The 19,679-nt window shown below is 45.5% G+C and overlaps 1 protein-coding gene across 1 annotated transcript; it reads left to right on the plus strand.

Moving 5' to 3' along the window:
• Window positions 1-202: 202 nt before the first annotated feature.
• SLC9A8 (solute carrier family 9 member A8) lies at window positions 203-19,374 on the plus strand. The gene is made up of 16 exons (XM_040080170.1): window positions 203-271; window positions 794-972; window positions 1,287-1,367; window positions 4,496-4,554; window positions 7,025-7,108; window positions 8,027-8,128; window positions 8,909-8,943; window positions 9,507-9,650; window positions 10,865-11,003; window positions 12,175-12,280; window positions 12,434-12,550; window positions 13,265-13,347; window positions 14,573-14,684; window positions 15,073-15,293; window positions 16,355-16,501; window positions 17,756-19,374. Exons 1-16 carry the CDS (start codon window positions 264-266, stop codon window positions 17,885-17,887), a joined length of 1,749 nt encoding a protein of 582 aa, XP_039936104.1. The 5' UTR covers window positions 203-263; the 3' UTR covers window positions 17,888-19,374.
• The last annotated feature ends 305 nt before the right edge of the window (window positions 19,375-19,679 follow it).

Raw genomic sequence — 19,679 nt, forward strand, 5'->3', positions numbered from 1 at the left:
GCAGTTTTGGGAACAGGGAACTACGGTGGTTCTGGGGACAGGGAGCAGTGGTGGCTCTGGGGACAGGAGCGATGGCGGCGCTGCAGTCGCTGCCCCAGCCGACAGGGGGCGCCCCAGCGCGGGAACCGCGACGTGCCCCGCGCGCGCGCCGCCGGCCCGCTGTCACGTGACGAGGCGGAGGCGCGCTCCCGCGGCCGGAAGTGCCCTCCCGAGCGCCGGAAGCGGCGGCGCGCGGGGCGCCGCGGGAGCGTCAGCCCGGCAAGATGGCGGAGTGAGTGCGGGGCGGCGGGGGCGGCCCGGGGCTGCGGGGCACGGCCGGGTCGGGCCGGGCTGGGCCGGCCGGGATCGGTCCTGCCGCGGGGCACGGCTGTACCGTGCCGTGCCGTGCCGTTCCTGCCGGGGGTGCCTCTGCACTCAGCAGCGGCTGGCGGCGGTGCGCTGAGCGGTTCGGGCCGCCCCGAGGGCCCCGCGCGGTGCCGAGGGCCCCGGGGCCGCAGTCCCGACGGGGCCGGGGCTGACAGCGGCGTTGTGGCTGCGCTGGCCGTGGGTCAGGCTCTCACTGCGCCCCAGGCTGCGCTGCAGCGTGACGGGGTCTGCGGTGCGTGAAGCAATAGTCAGCTCCGTGAACATGAACTTCTAGTGTTTGGCTGCTTTTAAAACACGACCGCAAGGACCCGGTCACCAGTACGAGTTCAGTATGATCTGGTGGTTGGCTGATGTGTGTGCATTTCTGTGGTGGGCTTTATCGTGCTGCTCCCGTCCACTATAATCACATATTATATTGTCCTGACAGGTCTGCAAATGCCACCCATGAAGTCATCAATGCCACCCTCCACGCCTTGCTGGCCGCTACTACCAAGCTGGTGGCACCTACACCTCCCAAACCCATCCTTCCAGTTCAGACTGGAGTCCAGGCACAGCAAGAGGAACAGTCTAGTGGCATGACGATTTTTTTTAGTCTTCTTGTTATAGGTGAATAATGAACTGAAAGTCTGTTGATCTCTGATAACTGTAGTCTGTGTCTGAGGGCATAGGCCAGCTCAAAATCAGAGGGGTTTATTTCTGCTCTGGTTCTCTGTGAAGTGGGATTTTGCACAGGCACAGTGATGTAGAACATTTATGGTGGTGGGAGCTACTGCTTTACACTGATGCGTCTGGGTTTTTTGCCAAAGTAAAGTTTACTAAATCATGAGGAAAAGTTTGCATATGTGTTTTAAAAATACTACTTAAAGGCATATTTTATTCTTTTCCAACACTCCAGAATCTCCTTTTTTTCCCCTTCACAGCTATTTGCATCATATTGGTGCATTTACTGATAGAATACCGGCTTCATTTTTTACCAGAGAGCGTGGCTGTTGTTTCCTTAGGTGAGTAATCCTGGCATCTTTATGTTGGATTTGTGTTAATCCAGGGGCTGTCACTAGTGTGCACTGGAGATAATGCACTGTTGTGTGTTAGCCAGCACTAAAAAAATGCAGCAAACTGGATGCAGTGAAGAAAACAACTAATTCATGGAGTTAAATCGATTGAAGAAATAAAGCAGTGAGCATACATGCAGAGACTGTCCCAGGAAAATGACACCTATAGGGATGTCACTACCTGAGTACTTTGGCATCTTCCTCTGGTTTGCATCCTCAGGGCAGGACAGGATGTGCAGCACTCCCTGGCCGTGAGGCTGCAGCCTTCCCTTTGAGGTGGGGACACGTGTTCATGTGGCAGAATTACGTCTGAGTGTGGGATTTTGGTGTGGCTGGGCACTGCAGCTATCCCAAAAACTCGCCTGGACTGTGGGATCCTTAACTATCCCAGCAGTACCAGGAGAAGAGCTCTTCCTATGGCTGGAGCTATAAGAGTCACCCTTCTTGGGGATCAAGTGTGTACTTAATTTGGATTAAATTTGGATTATTCTTGAGCCTATAGTTTTATATCAGGGTAATTTAATTTATTTGTATGTTGTTGCTCCTGATTTATAAATGTGTAAATGAGGAGCAAATCAGGCCAAATACATTAATTATTTTCTCTACATGCTGTCTGATGTTTGGAGAACCTGGTCTGAATGTTCCCAGCACCAGTTTTTCAGCTGTGACTTGTCTGCAATATTTTGTAATATTTTTGCTTCTCTTGCTGGTGATGCTTTCACTGACAGTTGTTCTAAAAATACAAGACAAAGATGCTTAGTTATAATCCTGAGGCAGCTCAAAGGACCATATTACTGGTTGAGCAGGCATTCTCCTCTTCCTGTTCCTTGGCATCTCAGCTGTAGGAGGAGGATTTTAGCTGTTGGATTTAGGATTGGTGTGTGCTGTGTTCCTGTGAGCCCCAACAAAATCCTGTTCAAGAAACAGGAAAGCTTCTTGCCAGCGCAGTCACTGCTGCTCAGGGTGGGGCAGAAGGAGCAGTGCTGCATCTCTTGTGTCCTGTTCAGAGGCCGTGCAGGAAGGTGCTCGGCTGGGTTTTGGGGTGAAGCACAGCGGTCTGTCCCCCCAGTGAGGTGACGTGCTACCAGCAGATGCAGTTCCTGTGAGCCAGCAGGGTGTTACAGCCAGGAGCAGCCCAGGTAACATGCCCTGTGTCATTTCAGCCTGCTGGAGCTCGTTTATGGGCTCAGTCATGTTGGAAGTGCTCTCAGCCCTGGTGACAGGACTCGGCGCCTGTGCAATCCCTGGAGCTGCCAGCTCAGTGCTGCTCAGTGACCCTCTGGTCCTGGTAATGCTCTGCACAGCTGCAAGAGCACAGCTTGAGTTTCAAGTGTCCAGTTTTGCCAGCAGTGCCACAAGTGAGGTGTGTCCTGTTTTGACTTGTAAATTAAGCAAATACTCTCAAGAAGTTATTGAAGGCGAATAAAAGTGGCAGCAGAGAAGTATGATTTTCACAAGTGTTTTTCCTGCCATTGTCTAAACTGCCCAGAACCTTCTGGTTTATGGTTTCTAGAGGGCGTGTCTCCAGTGGACAGGGTGGGAGTGCATTCTCTGAGCCTGGATTTTGATCCTCATCCTTATAAGTTGCTGGAATTTTGTGGGTAAAAATAGTTTCCAGAAAAGATTTTTCTCTTTGACTTGTTACTGAGTTTTAACATGTTCTCAGGAAAAATAAAGGTGGGATGCAATAAGAAAATGCCTATAAAAATTTTGAAAATAATGAGGTATCGATTAACTGTTACAGATTTACCCTTCTAATTAAGCCCTTGGCAAAACTGACCTGTCTGATTTAACAGAAACTGCTGATCAAAACCTGCATTCATCCCTTTAGTAAAAAAGGAAGAGTAGTTTGTAAATGTATGTGGCGTGTGAGTGGCTGTATCTGCACTCTGTCCTTCAAGGAAGAGCAGAGCTTTGATGTTCCTTCATTTATGTTTTCCTCTTCCTTTCCATAGAAACCATTTCATGGAACAATTATTTGTACCCTCTGGGACCGATGCCTTTGCAGATTTTTGTGCAAAAGAAGGCTTAGGCCTCATGGCTTTGTGTGTGTGACACATCCATCCGGAGTGATCCATGTGATTCTGTTTGTGAGACTCTTTTGTTAGCTGCAGCATGAGAGGAGCCTCATGAGTTACAGGAAAGCACGCTTTACTTGAGTTACAGGAACGCGTACTTAAAGCTTCTCAGACACTCTGTACCTTTCCTTTGGAGTATTTGACTTCTGTGTCCCAGTGTTTGGCTGTGAAGGCTCCATTCTGTAAATAATAAAACACAACTATGCAGAAACACAGATCTGAAACCTGGCTAAAGACAAGTTCCCTGTAACTGCTTGGAAACAGTTAACAACACTTCATGAGTTATCTTCATGACTTCCAGAAGTAGTCTCAGTACAGTTTTATGTCTTTATGTTTGAAGATGTATGGGAGGAAAGAGAACAATAACCTTTAACAACTGAATTTGCAGCAGCCTTGGTAAAAATTCTTCTGTATTCACATTATTTCTACATGACTTAAACAGTGTGTAATTCGTTTGGAAAATAGTTCTGACAGGATCTCCACCCTGTTCAGAGTTTGTTGCCTTCTTCATTGCCAGAAAGTGCTCTGATTTCATTCAAACAAAATTTACTTCCGTGGAGAAGAGTGATTTCATTTAAGCTGCTTTAACTGCAAATAATATTGAAGTGACATGAGGCACAGATGCCTAGCTCTTAACTTCCTGATTCTTCAGCAAGAAAGGTGGAATTTCATTTGGGTGCAGCTTAGATGAGAAGCGTTTTTGAGTAGTTAAGCCTGTTATCTTTCTGAACCAGTGAGCATCACACTCTCAGTAGGTCTGTTTGGAGTCAGGATATCCCAAGGGACAATCTGTTGTGCAGGGGAGCTCTGCAGTTATGTAATGCATTGGAAACTGGGTGTTTGGGTATTAAACCCAAAACCACTCAGTGTTTTCATGGTTTAGGAATGAAGGACTTGCTGCACTATGTTTTGCCTTGTTTTCACTTCTAAAACTTGGAGAGCTGATAAACAGTGATGTGTTTTGTGGCTATTTCAGAATATTTTCTTATTCTCTCCTAGGTATCCTGATGGGAGCTTTTATAAAAATCATAGAGGCTCAAAAGCTGGCCAACTGGAAGGTATAGTTGTAACAATTAATTTTTAATTGTAGAAAAATACCTAAATCTTATGAAAAAGGCTTGATACTCGATGTTTTAGAGGGCAGGTCTTGGCAGAAGCTTCTCCAGGAGCTGAAGTCTACGGTGAAGCAAGGATTTTGCCTCCTACTCTTTATCCATGTTATCAAAGCAATGAACTCTTCACTATTCCTGCTTTACTTTAAAATCGTGCAGCATTTAAATCTTGCAGTGATTTTGTTTCACAGCACCAAACAATTCATTAGATCAGTGAACTGATTGAAGTCACAGTGATTTGAATTGCCAGTTCTAAACAGGATTTATATCAGCCAGCTGAACATCTTGGTCTGAGTAGTGAATTTTAATCCTAGCTTGCAGTTTTATATTTCTTGGCGGTTAGTGCTCTAAAGCAAGATCTTTTTCTCCTTAGTTGGACTACATTAAAATGCGTAGATTTTCAATCTGATGCAGTTTTTGAACTACACATTATACTTCTTTTTTGTCAACTAACTACGCTGGTTCTGTGTACACTTGTTTAAACAATTACATAGCTCAGCAGTTGTGTTGTAATATTTCATTTTTACGTATGAACTCATTAGAAACTGGGGGGGCTGCAGCAGTGTGTGCTTTTCATTCATGATTTGTGTCGACTGGATTTGACTTAAAATTGGAAATCAGTTAAATGGCCACAACGTCAGCATTTTAAATTAGTTTCTAATGGATTAAATAAAATAATCTGAGTAAGATCATGTATGTAAGAAGGAACAAGAAGGATTTGAGCACTTGTTCTTTAAACACAGGAAATACTGATCACAGCTGATGACTAGTGGGGGTTTTCTGGGAAGTGTTGGTCACATCTTGGGAGGCACTGGGGAGCTGTGCTTGCCCATGTTGTCAGCCAGGGTGAAAGGCCACAGATGTCATGTTATTATTTGCTTACCTGAGTTACTTTCACTGCACTAAAGCTTAGGTTTTAACACAGGCTGTCCTAATTTTAGGTGTGAAAATTTCTAATCAATAATTATGAACTTTATTACATGGTTATGAATGGTTCTAAATTTACTAAATACCTTTTGTTTATCTGATAAGATAAAAATTGAAATATTTAACTGCAGGCATTCCCCCGTGCAAAGGAAATCTCGGATCATATCCTTGCCCTGAAAACTTTGTAATGTAATTTCTCCTGATCACGCCTTACTAAGCATTCGTTCAAGTTCACCACCAGGACCTTGTACTTCCTGGTAGCTCTTGGCCAGCACAGCTGACAGTCAGAGTCCTCGTCTTTTATTTTGCTCTGCTTCCATGCAGCACAAACACAGTCCTCCCTTTCCATTGTTCCCACTTCCTTGTCCAGCTCTGGTTTCAGGGTTTTTACCAAGTGTAGTGACTCAGGGTGTGGGTTTTGTTCTGGGGCAGTTCCTGTGCTGACAGGAGCAGGCAGTGTCAGCTGTGGAGTCCCAGTCACGGGCTGGAGCATTTCAGTCCAAAGGATGAGTTTGGTTTTCTAAGCCCCCCAAATCCTTTAAGATGATTATCACTGGTACAGGCAGGAGTGAGACTTTAAAGAGATGAGTACCTCTGGTTTGAAAGCTGGTGTTAGGACAGAACAGTGCATCAGCTGTGTACCCTGGCTTTAAACAAGTCAGTCGGTGCCTGCAGAGGTGACAACTCCGTGTTCAGTGCTGGGGGGACCAGGGGGGAGTAAGGAGGTGAGTAAAGAGACTGGCCTCCTCAGCTGGGCTTCATTTGCCCTCTGTGCTTACTCTGCCAGCAGAATGACCAGGGTGCCAGGCTGGGTGAACAGCATGAGCAGTGCTAGCCAGGGGATGAGATAAGTGACAAAGACTGGGGACACAAAAAAATAGCATCTTACCTCATGGTGGGTTCCATTTATATGACTGCGATGGCAAAAAGGAACCATCAGAACAGAACCATTCCATTCAGGCAGAAATGACATTTGCTGAGAGGAATCCAGCCTCAGGCCCCTCAGGTGGTGTCACCTGAGCCTGCTCACCTGCAGGGGCACCGGGCTGATGATGTGATCCTCTTGTCAGGTGATGAGTTTTCAGTGAAACTGCTTGGTCCCAGTTAACTGTTCTGTTCAAACAGTGGCCGAGAGCTCACCGTTCCTTGGCAGTCCTTACAGATTTCCAGACTCTCACAGAAAGTGGGAATACTTTTTGTGGAAACAGGAAGGTTTTTCCTTTACCATAAATAACCTGTTTTCTATGCAGCTCTTTTGGAGACACCGATTTAAATAGGTAACTCCTCAATTTCTATCACTGGGTTGAAAAGGAGCAATATAAGTAGCAGCCCTGGAATAGTTTACTGTTCTTCAGTCGTCTGTTTTGAGATAAGAAGGGAGAAAGATTTTTCATTTCCCATCACTATTTTTAATAGCTTTTCTTTTGGAAGATTTGATATCATTTCAATAATGATGCCATCCCTGATTTTTTTTTTTTTTTTTTTTCAGGAAGAAGAAATGTTTCGTCCAAATATGTTTTTTCTGCTTTTGCTTCCACCTATTATATTTGAATCTGGATATTCACTGCACAAGGTCAGTCCCTGCCAGACACTCATTTTGCATGTTGAGGTTTTGTTTGGAACAGATTCTGCTTTTAGTTAGCTTCATGAAGCTTAGGATAATTGCATTAAATTCCATTATATTAATCATTAGGAAATTGAGAGTGCAGAATTTAAACCTCTTCAGCCCAGAGTGCAGGGAGTGCAGCTTGTTGCTGATAACTGAGTGCTGGCAAGGTGTTGGGTACAGCAGGGACGAGCTTTTCCTTGGCTGGAGAGGTTTCTTACCTCACCAGGGCTGTACAAGGGCTGCTGTGAAGGAGGAGAAGTGAGAAGGTGTAAGATCAGAAGTGGGAAAGGTGGGGTCACTCCACAGCTAAAGAAGAGGGAAATGTGTGTAAGGTTCTGACCCTTGCCCCGGGGCTCGTGTTTCCAGGGTGTTTGTCACAGCTCTGGTCCTGGCCGAGGGGGTTTGGAGCTCCAGTTGTGCTGCAGGAGGGGCAGGGAGCCGTGGCCATGCTGGTACAGGAGCTGGTACCAACCCTGGAGACCTTTTCACACAAAATCACAAGCCATGGACTAGCAGCCTGGGGAGTGTGCAAGCCTTTTTCACATGCCCTGTCTCCAACAGAGGGATTAACTTACACTTTTGCCAGGTTGGGAATGTGTCAAAGTGCTTCATATCCAGCTGTTTGCCTGAGGATTGGGCTGTTGTTCTGGTGCCAGACTGGGAGTCAGTCCTGGGAATCAAGGAATTGCTATTGTCCTCAAGAGAGCTGCACTCTCTCTAGGCAGATGGTGTGGATGTGTGTCCTGAGGTGTCTGGAACCAAACTGAGCCTTTGTAACTGAAAACCCAGTTGTGAATTAGATTCTAATTAAATGCAAACCCAAATATGACTTTTTCCTCAGGCCATTTTTACTAATTTACTTATTTTATTACTGTGTTCCAGGGTAATTTTTTTCAGAACATTGGTTCCATCATTCTGTTCTCAGTATTTGGCACTGCCATATCAGCTTTCATTGTAGGTGGAGGAATTTATTTCCTGGGCCGGGTAAGACTTACTGCCTTGAAGCACTTAAGTTTATCTGGGTTGTTATTTGAAAGTCCATTTTTCAAGAGCAGGCAAATAGAGTGAAAGTGAATTCCTGGGTCACAAAGTGCAGTTCTCTGCTCTCACAAAGGCACTGTTGTACAGCCCCTCCATGGATATTGCTGGAAAGCCCCTGGCGTCTCCTTCCCTGGAAGCGCTCAAAGCTCTCTGGACACAATCCCGGGTAACGTGTTCCAAGGGCCCTGCGGAGGAGGTGACCTGAGCCACTCTGTGACTCTGTGACACAGCATATTCCCTGGGAAGAGCAATTAAGGCTTGAGTTTTACTTTTTTCTAACTTCCACAGTCATCCTGTTGGAAGGCTGTTCCAAAACCTGTGTTCTCTAGAGCCATCTTATACTCTGCAATATTATTTTTGGTTTTTTCTCTTCTGTGGTTTGGTGCTTCCTGTTGGTTACATATAGACACAGATATTTATCTTTTCTCTCAGACTTCTGTTCTGAGGCCAAGCGGAACAGAACTGTACTTTCCTCTTTGCCCCTCAGATTTCTCTTCCTTTGAATGTCTTGGTTACTCTGCTCGCCTGATCTGCTCTAGTTCCCTGATCTTGGGTGATCAGAACTGTAGCAGTAGATTACTGTTGGAGGGCAGTGTTAAACTGGATAACGTCACTACTGTGAATTTTTCTTGGTAATGAACTCGGGATTTGATGAATAGTTTGGTTTTTAAGGACAGCAGAACACCACAGTTGACTGTGATTATGTTCTACCTATTCTTTCAGGCTGATGTAATTTATAAACTCAACATGACAGACAGGTAAGCTCTTGGGGAAATGGTGCAGTACACGAAATGAAGCTTTTTTTGGGATAGCTGCAGGTGGGAAGTGCACTGCAGTTGGCCACCTCTTTTGTTTAGTTTTTAGATTGCTGAGATTCAACATTGTATATGAAACTAAGGAATAGATGGAACTCTTCTATACCCTATTTATTATGCCCTTATTTCCAGATAGTATTGTATTGTATTATATTCCACTCTATTGCACTCTAGTCTAGTCTGTGCTTAGTGATTTCTTTAGACAGATACTGGGTATTTTATCCAAATGTTGATTTGTAAACTTGGATTAGTTGGTATTATTAATATATGTGATAAGAGTATAACTTCCTTGTCCAAATCTTAAAAGACAGTATGAGTTTTTCAGTATCAGTAATGTACATTTTTTCAAGAACTCGGCAAGTGGCCAAGTTTTTATGACTGGAAAGAGAGTACAGCTTATCTTTGTGTAGAAACTGTAACACAAATGGGCTTTGTTACTGTCGTTCACGTAAGCTACCAGGCAGGTATTTTTCTTTCATCTAGTTTCCTCTTTTGTGTTCTCCCAGCTTTGCATTCGGCTCTTTAATATCTGCAGTTGACCCTGTGGCTACTATTGCCATTTTCAATGCCCTTAATGTGGATCCTGTGCTTAACATGTTGGTTTTTGGAGAAAGTATTCTCAACGATGCAGTCTCGATTGTCCTCACCAAGTAAGTGCATTGGAGCCACACACGTTTATGGAAACAGTAACTGCAGAATTTTGTGTTAGATACACAGTAATTCTTCCACCTTCATTTGGAACAAATCCTGTATTTCATGTGTAAAACTGAATCTTGCATGGTGCTTCTGTGTAAAAAGCAGTCTGTAACACGAACTGCATAGGCAGAAGACAGTAAATGGTTTCCTCATTCCCCCTACCTCAGTGCCTCATTGACCCTAGATTACTGATTGCTTTCTAATTCCGCCCGTTATCAGCTCTCTTTCCATCTGAGGGTGCTGACACAGGAGCCCCAGTTGTCACCTGTCAGGCACAGAAATATTCACCTTCCCAGAGCTGCTCTGCCTCCGTGCCCTGGGAGGAGTACAGCACCATCCTTGCACTGGGGTTGTGTTTGTGCTGGGGCTGCCACGGGGACGAGGAACATCCAGCATCCTTATCTTTTGCCTGTGGTAATTCTTTGGGGCTGAAAGAGTGAAAAATGGATAGATAGATCTTCATGTTATTGCTGAAGCCAATAGATGTGACTGTGAATGTGTAGAACAGCTGTACCAGGCAGGTAGTGAAGTCAGAGTAATTTTCTAATGAACTAATTGCTTTTATTAACATTTGTGGTGCTTTCAGGGAAGATGATGAAGGCTAAAAGCAGCTAAAAGAAACACTGGTTAGAATCCGTGTGTTCTTTGTGCAGAATTTCCATGAAGTATACTCCTGAAATTCAAAGAGGTTTCTCCTCTTTCCTGTTAAGAGCTGCTTTGTTTTCCTCCACTGACCTTCTTGTCTCTCATCCACATCTAAATATTTGATGAGAGTTCTTCCTGTTCATTTGTTCTTCTCAGAGGATCACACGAGTTTTTACCACTGTAAAACGTGTTTTCTTTTCAAAGTTTGAACGTTGTTTTGAAATACTGGGCATCACCGTAGCCTATTTACGCCATTCTGGGATTCTTCAGAGGAGCAGTGCTGGATTTTTAGCAGAATTGGGTTTCCCTTTGGGGAATTACACTGAGGCTTGATTTAACGTCTTTTGACATTTTTCTTGTTATATGTATCACAGTAAAAGCCTTTTAAGAGTGGTAGCAACAAAGAAATGGGAGTCTTTTTTGTTATGCTCAAAAGATGTTGTTATGCTCAAAGGATGGTATTTTTGATCCATGCTTAGAATGTATAACCATTTCTTTTTATTTCTCTTTTAATTGTATCTAGCACAGCAGAAGGTTTGACGAGGGAAAATATGTCAGATGTAAGTGGATGGCAAACCTTTCTGCAGGCACTGGGATACTTCCTCAAGATGTTCTTTGGCTCTGCAGCACTTGGCACACTTACTGGTCTTATTTCTGCATTAATATCCTTTTTTGATTTTGGTGATAAATGTGTATACATTGGTGAACTGCAACATTCTAGTAGTATTTTCTTTCTTCCCATCTTCTCCAGCATTTCTTAGAGGATATTTCTTATTTGACATTGTTTTTGTTTTATGTTAGTGTGCATGGATGTGCATTAAAAGGGGAATCAAATTTTTATGAACATAATTAAGGTCTGAAATGTTGTATAATAGCTTATGTGCATTGGAGTGTGATAAGTTATGGTAATTGTTTTGTAAATTTAAAATATATTAATTCCATTTCAATGCCAGTCCATTTTAACAAGCATATGGCTTCTTTTTTACATACATAAACCAGTTAATTAAAAAGAGAGGAAAGCTGCTTTTCCCGGGGGCCTTTGAGTCAGGCCAGCTCGTGTGTCCCTATGGATGGTGCACAGGCAGCCGAGTGCAGACACTGTTCTCTCTGGATTTACCCTGGGTTATGTTTTGCCTCTTCCCTTCCATGAATCCGTTGCTAAACAGCCCAGGAGCTGCTCTGCTGAGATCAGGAGGGCTGTTTGCTGTGGCACGCACACCTTTGTTACGTTGAGGGCTTGCCCAGTGCTAGCTCTGTCTTCACTGTCGGAGCTCTGGGCTGTACAGCAGTTGCTCGTGTCAGCTGGGACACGCTGCCAAACACTTTGCAAACGACGGGAGTAGAATGTTTGGTTAAATACAGACGTATTTCCCCTTTTGGTTGGTTCATCAGCCTAATTCAACAAACTCTGAAATTACTCCATACACCTCAGCAAAAGAGGGAGAGAGATGTTCAACACTTCCTTGAGTCATATCTAAATTATAATAAGTCAAAGAGAAAAGCAGCTTATGTGCCCTTTACAGTTACTTGTGCCTCAAAAATATTTACTTGTTATCAGTATTGTAGAGGCGCATCAGTAGGAGATCTTTTTTGTCTCTAGCTCTGTTTTCTGACAGACTTCTACCAGCAGTAGCTTCTATAAGAAACATTCCTCACAGAAGAAATTACTAATCTTTCCATGCTTAAGTTGAAGGCCAATACGTAGATTTTATTGGCTGTTCAGTAGAGAAGTACATTAAAGCATAATCATTGTCTTGTAGTGGAATGAACACATCAAAATATTTCTTTGAATTGTTTTTTAATTTACTTTTTCCATAACATTTCCGTGTGTACGTACTAAAGCACATTGATTTAAGGAAGACACCTTCCCTAGAATTTGGGATGATGATTATCTTTGCTTACCTTCCTTATGGCCTCGCAGAAGGGATCTCACTCTCAGGTGAGTAGCAAAATGAGTTCTGACCACACTGCTATGTTAAAATGTTTACACTGCTGTAGAAACAGGTTTTGCCTAGTGAGAAGATTGCTCCGGAGGGTCTCAGCAGTAAATCCTTGCAGAGTCTTCTGCTGACTGCCACGTTCTTGCCCGCAGGTATCATGGCAATCCTGTTCTCTGGCATCGTGATGTCTCACTACACACACCACAACCTGTCCCCGGTGACGCAGATCCTGATGCAGCAGACACTCAGAACTGTTGCTTTCATGTGTGGTAGGTGCTGCCTGCTATTAAATCTGGCGCTAATCGTTTAAAATGTCATTTGCGTGGAACAGTGATCCTGTTGGGAGCAGCAGAGGTGTGAATTTGCATCCAGGCATTTGTGTGTCAGTGGTGGTTGTCTTTAAGAGAAGAATTCCCGAGAGTGGAGGCTGGAAGGCACTCAAAAGTCACCTTTCCTGCCACTCTGGGTAAAACATGCGGTAAATCTCTCTCCCATCCTGCAGGCTCCTGCTAAGATTTGCCGTAAGATTGATGGCCAGATAGAGATCTCTGACTCGTGTGTTCCTCTGGTCTGTTTTTAGTTCTAGGAGGTGGGGGTTGAGTGGTAATTTTTTTGAATGTTTTTTATATAAAAAGCTACTTGCGAAACCAGTAACTTCACATAGGGAGGTTTTTGGAGGTAGTGGTACAAGCAGCTCAGAGGTCTAGAGCCTTTCCAGTTCCTTTCCCAAACCAAACCTTTGAAGAAGTGACACATCAAACATCCCTGATTTCTGGGGGCTGCCGTGAATGAATTCTGTATTGGTTGCAGGAGGATGCAGCATGACCAGGGAGTGGCTTTGCTGCAAAGTGAACTTAACCACTCCTTAGTGAGCACCAGCAACTCTCCAGGGTTTAGTCAGGAAATCCAATTTTATGTACTGCTGTATGTAGTAGAAAAGGTTTTCTAGAACTGTTTATTAAGATGAGATTTCTCTTTTTCAGAAACGTGTGTTTTTGCATTTCTTGGCCTGTCAATTTTTAGTTTTCCTCACAAGTTTGAAATGTCCTTTGTCATCTGGTGCATAGTAGGTATTTACTTTCTTCCATATCTTTTTAGATGCATTTTTGGTGCTGGGGAAGGGGGATACTGTACAGTTTAAAGAATTTAGAACAACTGTTATGATTTATAGGTTTTTATAAAAGATTCTCTGATTCCTCTCCTGATTCTTTGTCTTTAAGCCCATTTCAGCGTGGCTTAATGCAGTGACTCTGTGTATTACGTTTCACCAGGGCCTTGCCTCCATCTGTTGCCATTATAATGTTTAATATCAGTATGGGAAGCGTGTTCCTGTTTGCAGAGTCCAGTGAGGGCAAGGTGGATCCATTTCCAGTTGTGTACAGCAGTGTGCGCTGGCCCACGGAGTGCGTGGTTCAAGGGAAGGATTGTTAAAGGGTTGTTATCTGGAGCTTCCCCAGATAGGATATCAGCACCGGGAACTGCTCTGCCTGCATTACACGCAGCTTCCCTATCTAATATATATCTAAGGTGTGACACTTCCTTCTGTGTGGCATTGCCCTCTCAGGCTCAATGCAAATTGTGTAATTTTGGGGTGATTCATAAAGGAAAACAGCACAGCCCTTCACGGATCCTGCTGACTAATTCTAGGATATTTACCTTATCATGGTCTGTTTGTAGGGGAGCTTAAAAACAATGCTCTGAGAAAGCCTTGCCTTTTTCCGAGTTAAAGTTTTCACTGTGTTTGTTAATTGTTTGCCATTATATCAACAGTCCCCTTTTTTTTCTTTTCTGCTCTCAAAGTGTTGCTCCAGCGTGGGGTATGTTTTATAGCCATACCCAGGGAAGTGTTGAGAAACAGGCTGACATTCTATTTGTTTGGCTCCTGGCCTTTCTGAGCAGCTGGGCCACAGGGAGACAATAGAAATACCTTACTGCCTCTTGGCTGCTGCACCAAGGGAATGATTAAAGGGGCTGAACTGAGGAGCACTTGTACCCAGAGTGATTCTTGGTTTCCCTGGAATGCCTCCTGGGTTCCATTTATTTATTATAAGTAAAGCAGCCTGGTCTCCATCAGTGACAGGTCTGATTTAGTTTCAGTGAAGCAGACAAAATGTTTCAGGAGTAAAATTCCGCAATGCCCTGTGCTGAGGAGTTTCTCTCTGTTCCTGGAGCAGCACACCTGCCTGTGAGCGAAAAGAGCATGTTCACCTTCGCCTGTAAAACCAGCTGCAGCTGGGGCCTTGTGGATGTGGCACATCAAATGGTCTTTTGCTTTTATTTCTGTTTTTCAGGTGCTGGTTCTGTTTGGTAGAGCAGTGAATATTTTTCCACTTTCCTACCTACTCAACTTTTTCCGTGACCATAAAATCACTCCCAAGATGATGTTTATCATGTGGTTTAGTGGTAAGTTAAAGCTCAAAATACCGAGAACTGGAAAAAATGTTTTATCTCTTTCATTGTGTGGCCCACACTAGAATGAACTGGGTTTTCATTGGCTGAGCAAAACTCAGCTGAGCATTTGCACTATTCTGAAACCCCAGTGCAAGGAAATGTTCTCTTTCCTCTTTGTGCTCTGGTGAGCCCCATGAGAGCTTTTCTGCGTAGAGGCTGCTTGTCTCTCCAGGCCCAGCAGCTTCACAGTTTGAGCAGCAGTGTCTGAGGTGCTCAGACTTGTTTTAGGGTGGTAGATAACGGGCACGCCACAGGATTGTAAGAAGCCTTTGGGAGGCGGAGAGCTGCAGCAGAGTTCTGCGGGTGCTCAGGCGTTGCTGTTGGTTGTTCTCTCCCTGAGGATTGCGTGGTGCCATTCCCTATGCCCTCAGCCTCCACCTGGGCCTGGAGCCCATCGAGAAGCGGCAGCTCATCGGCACCACGACCATCATCATCGTGCTCTTCACCATCCTGCTGCTGGGAGGGGGAACCATGCCCCTCATCAGGCTCGTGGACATCGAGGACTCCAAACCACGCAAGAGGAACAAGAAGGACGTCAATCTTAGCAAGACAGAGAAGATGGTTTGTTTGTTTGGGGTTCTCATTCACAGGATCGCTGGGGTTTGGTGGGGGATTTTTTCAGTTTAAACATTTTTCAGGATTAGTACGTGATTTTTTTACTAAAAAGTTAGATGAAGGCAGTAGAAAAAAACTAAAGTAGTAGGGCAAAGCTAAGCAATATAATTTTAAAGTATCCCAAAGGCAGAGTTTGGTTAGTGTTTGTACAAAATAGTGTTTAGACAAGGGGAGGAGAAACAGTCTCTTAATTCAATCTAATTGCAAGTTGATCTATTTAAATTAAAGTAACCCCTGGAAAAGCCTAAAGCAGATGATAGAGGATTGAGTCATGTACAGAGAGAAGGTAGTTGGTACAGTGTGAGATGGCAATTCATAAAAGGCAGATTGAAAATTATTTTGGAAAATTCAAAGGCCATGAGAAGGTGGTAGCAATATCCCCCCCTGACTGGACTTTATTTTAAAGCAATCTCTGGCAAAGCAAGAGATCTGACAAAGCCAAAACCACTCTGGAATCTCCTGTGCAAAAGACTGGAGAGTAAAAAGTATCACAGGACTTTCTTTGCCTGTTTTTCTCTAAACCATTGAAGAGCACATGCAGGGTATTGTTCTGGAGGATCTTAAGAACATTTCCTCTTTGCATGAGGTTGATTGTAGTCTTTAGAATTACCTTGCACTGTCCACGTGAGGAAGTGCAGAAGAGGGCAGGGACAGGGTTGTTTGGCAGGGCTCCTTTCCAGTGGGACAATGGCAGCAGTGGTGCTTGCTGGGTGGAAGCATTGTCAGCTCACCAGGTAAACCTGCACAGCAGAAACATGTCCTCAGCAAGAGTGGCAATACAAAACATGGAACATTGGAGGTCTCTTCCCTTTCAGCATGGAAAGGGAAGCTGAGGGATTCGACAGCTGAACAGGCTCATGCGGCCCTGAGCCCCGCACGGCTGGGATGGGGATGGCTTCCACATTGTTCCAGCATGGCAGCTGATAACAGACCGCAGAGCAGGGGCTGGAGCAGGGCGGTGGCATGACTGCCACTCCTCTCTATTCTGATACTTGTGATTTTTCTAGGGAAACACGATAGAATCCGAGCATTTATCAGAGCTCACAGAGGAGGAATATGAAGCCCAGTACATAAAACGCCAGAACCTCAAAGGGTTTATGCGCCTTGATGTCGAGTATTTGAATCCTTTCTTCACCAGAAGACTCACACAAGAGGTAAGTTTCCTTATTGAAGAAGAGAAACTGGTGGAGTTGGTGGTGGTCCTCAGTACCACACAGGGCTCACGGTGCAGCCACACGACGTGTGATGGGGCAGTGGGACATCTGTGTATTGCTCATGCCCTGAGAGCAGCTGTAATGAACAGCTGCTCTGTAAGTTGGGTTAAATGAGCATCTCAGAGCTACCCCAGTTAGTCTTGGTGTGTGGATGTGCTGAACTGGCCTTTAATTGTGCAGGGAGCCATGAAGGGCATCAGGAGTCACTGCTGCTGCTGGGAAAAGCTGCTGCCACTCGGGCAGAGTTTTTAAAGTGCTGTCACACACAGTTCTGTCTCTCACTGTCAGTGGTCCTGTGACTTCTGGAGCTGTCATGTTGCTGCAGAGTGCAGTTTCTATCTTGGAAATAGGCACCAGCATTGCATCCTTCCCTTTCCAGACTGCTCACTTTCCAGAGACCAAGGCTCTGGGGCTGTAAATGCAAAACAACACCTGAGAGTAACTTAACACTGAGTGGCCCCAAGGTGTAAATACTGTGCCTTTTCAACTCCCATGCTTCAGAAATCTGAGGCTCCTTAGGCACAGAATTCACTGTTTTTCAAATTTCCCATGGAAGCATTTTGGCAGTGCAGTTCATAATTTTGTGTAAGTGTACATTCCATCTTCCTAGCCTGCTCAAAAGTACTGTTTTTCTTCTTGTTTTGTACTTTTCAAAAGTACCCTTTCAGCACTTTCCTACAAAAACTAAAGTAATTTATTGCAAAACCAGAAAGGAATCAAGAAACCATAGTAAGCATCTGATTCGTAGCTGGTAGCCAAAAGCACCGGCTGCCATCCAGATTGCAACCAAAGGCAGGAAAAATCAGCATGTGATTCACCACGGCAGGCCACAGGCTTCCCAGTGTCCCTGGGAACAGGAGGAGAGTCAAAGCCAGGGCCTCCAGACAGCATTAGGATTGTTGAAACACACAGAGCAGGACTGTCTAGAGAGCACAGGTAAAAATACCCATCACCAAAACGGTCATCTGAGCAGTAATTACTGCCTGAGCACCCGGTAAATATTTTCTGTCGGGACGCAGAAGGGCTGCTTCGAGGGCAGGAGCAGCTCATTTCCTGAGGAGCGTGCCCTGCTGTGCCCTGCCATGCCCTGGCTTGGAGTGTGCCCTGCTGTGCCCTGCTGTGCCCTGCTGTGCCCTGGCTCGGGACGTGGGCGTTGCAGCGGGTGACACGGTGCTCTCTCTGCCTCTGCCCCAGGACCTGCACGACGGGCGCATCCAGATGAAGACCCTGACCAACAAGTGGTACGAGGAGGTGCGGCAGGGCCCCTCGGGCTCCGAGGACGACGAGCAGGAGCTGCTGCAGCAGAGCGGGGCCGGGGCGCGCTGAGCCCCTGGCAAGGGCACAGAGCCCCACTGCACAGACCCCCTCTACACAGAGCCCCGCTGCACAGAGCTCTGCTGCTCAGAGCCCCTCTACACAGAGCCCCTCTGCTGCACAGAGCCCCTCGACACAGAGCCCCTCTGCGGCATAGAGCCCCTCTGCTGCACAGAGCTCTGCTGCTCAGAGCCCCTCTGCCGCTCAGAGCCCCTCTGCTGAGCCAGGGGAGCTCGCATTGCAGCCGTGTCCTGTGCCCCTCTCTTCGCTGAAGCCCACGGCTCTGTTGCTGTTCAGGAGGGGAAGCACACGAGGCTCGCATGCTGCTCGGGCTGAGGGAAGCGCCTCCGCTTGGCAGATTCCGTGCTGCCCGTTGAAGAGCAGATGCGCCTGCCGTGAAATGGTGACATTGTTAACTGGGGGGGCTTCTTGCCATCCCAAACCTGCTGCGACCACACGCTGCGGTACAGGGCCCTTGGGTGGCTCTGCGAAACAGGACGAGTTGCACTTTACCTTTTATATATATGTATAAAAACACATTCATTCGCGGCATGAAGAGTCTTGACAGTTCATACTGTGAATTTGTTTCAGCGCTAGTAAGGGAATCTGACTGGAAGAAACGTGTAATTTATGGAATTTGCACATTTTGAACCCAGAAAAGATGCATACCTTGACGAGAGCAGATGTTGCACATACAGGGAATCACCTCTGAAAATGTAGTTTTGTGACATAAGAAATTTTTCATTTCTGTTTTATGGGATTTTTTGGTTTTAGGGGATCTAATCCACAGTACTGATTACAGCATGTTTTTGGGGAAGTGGGAGCCTGTGACAGCACAGAGCTGCGTTTGAAATTGTAGTTTCTTTTCTCTGGCTAAAGCCAGTTGCAGTTGGATTTCTGTAATTGGCACTTGCTCCTTGCTGGCACTTGGCTTCGAATCTTAGAAAAGAGCAGCTTCTGTTTTCCCTAATTTATGAAGTGTCCCTAACACTCCAGAATTCACCAGCGGAATTTTTAGGCTTCAGTGGAAGCAAAAGCAGCGTGTACCTGAGGAAAAGGAGCCTACAAAGTCTAATCCAGGTACAAGATTAATATTGCACGTGGCTGAGGGAGCCTCTGCTGGGAAGTGCCAGACAGCTTGCATTAAGCTGTCCCGTTTTTCTCTGCTGCTTACACTGTTTCAGAATTTGTGGTGTCACTGCGTTTGTTCTCCGTGGCTGTGTTTGCGCAGCGTTGCCAACACCTGAACGTGTTTGTTGCGCATTTGCCACGGTGACACATGCAGCAGTTTGCTCCCACTGCCAAATTCCTCCTTGGTTATTTGCATATCCACTGTCAGGATGTGAATTACAGTTCAGCGCCTAAATCTGACGTGCAAATGCACATGTTTGTTTCTGAAGACGTGAGACATAGTTTGGGTCTGGTTTTGCTACTGAGTTTTTTAATCCACTGCTTACCTACTGAGAGAATAAAAGTTGAAGAATGTATTCAGAATCCTGAACCTGTTGTCTGAGCAGTTTTTTGGACTAGCACATCCTGTCCCCTGCTGCCCTCTCCCTGCCTGTGGAAGGGGCTTCGCTGCTCGTGCCGGAGCTGGGACACGCACGGCTGGGGCTGAGCAGGCTGTGAGAGCTGTCAGTGCAGGCTCTGTGTGAAAATCGGCCTTTTTGTCACCCTTCGAGACCCCAGCAGGCTGAATTAACCTTCGGTTACCCATCGCCCCTTCTGCATTTCTCACCTTGAGCCTTGTGCCCGGGCGCTGCTGGAAGGTCCCTGAGAGCTTCTCCTCGGGTGTGCAGTGATG

Source organism: Hirundo rustica, chromosome 16, assembly GCF_015227805.2.
Source record: "Hirundo rustica isolate bHirRus1 chromosome 16, bHirRus1.pri.v3, whole genome shotgun sequence".
NCBI classification, from domain to species: Eukaryota; Metazoa; Chordata; class Aves; order Passeriformes; family Hirundinidae; genus Hirundo; species Hirundo rustica.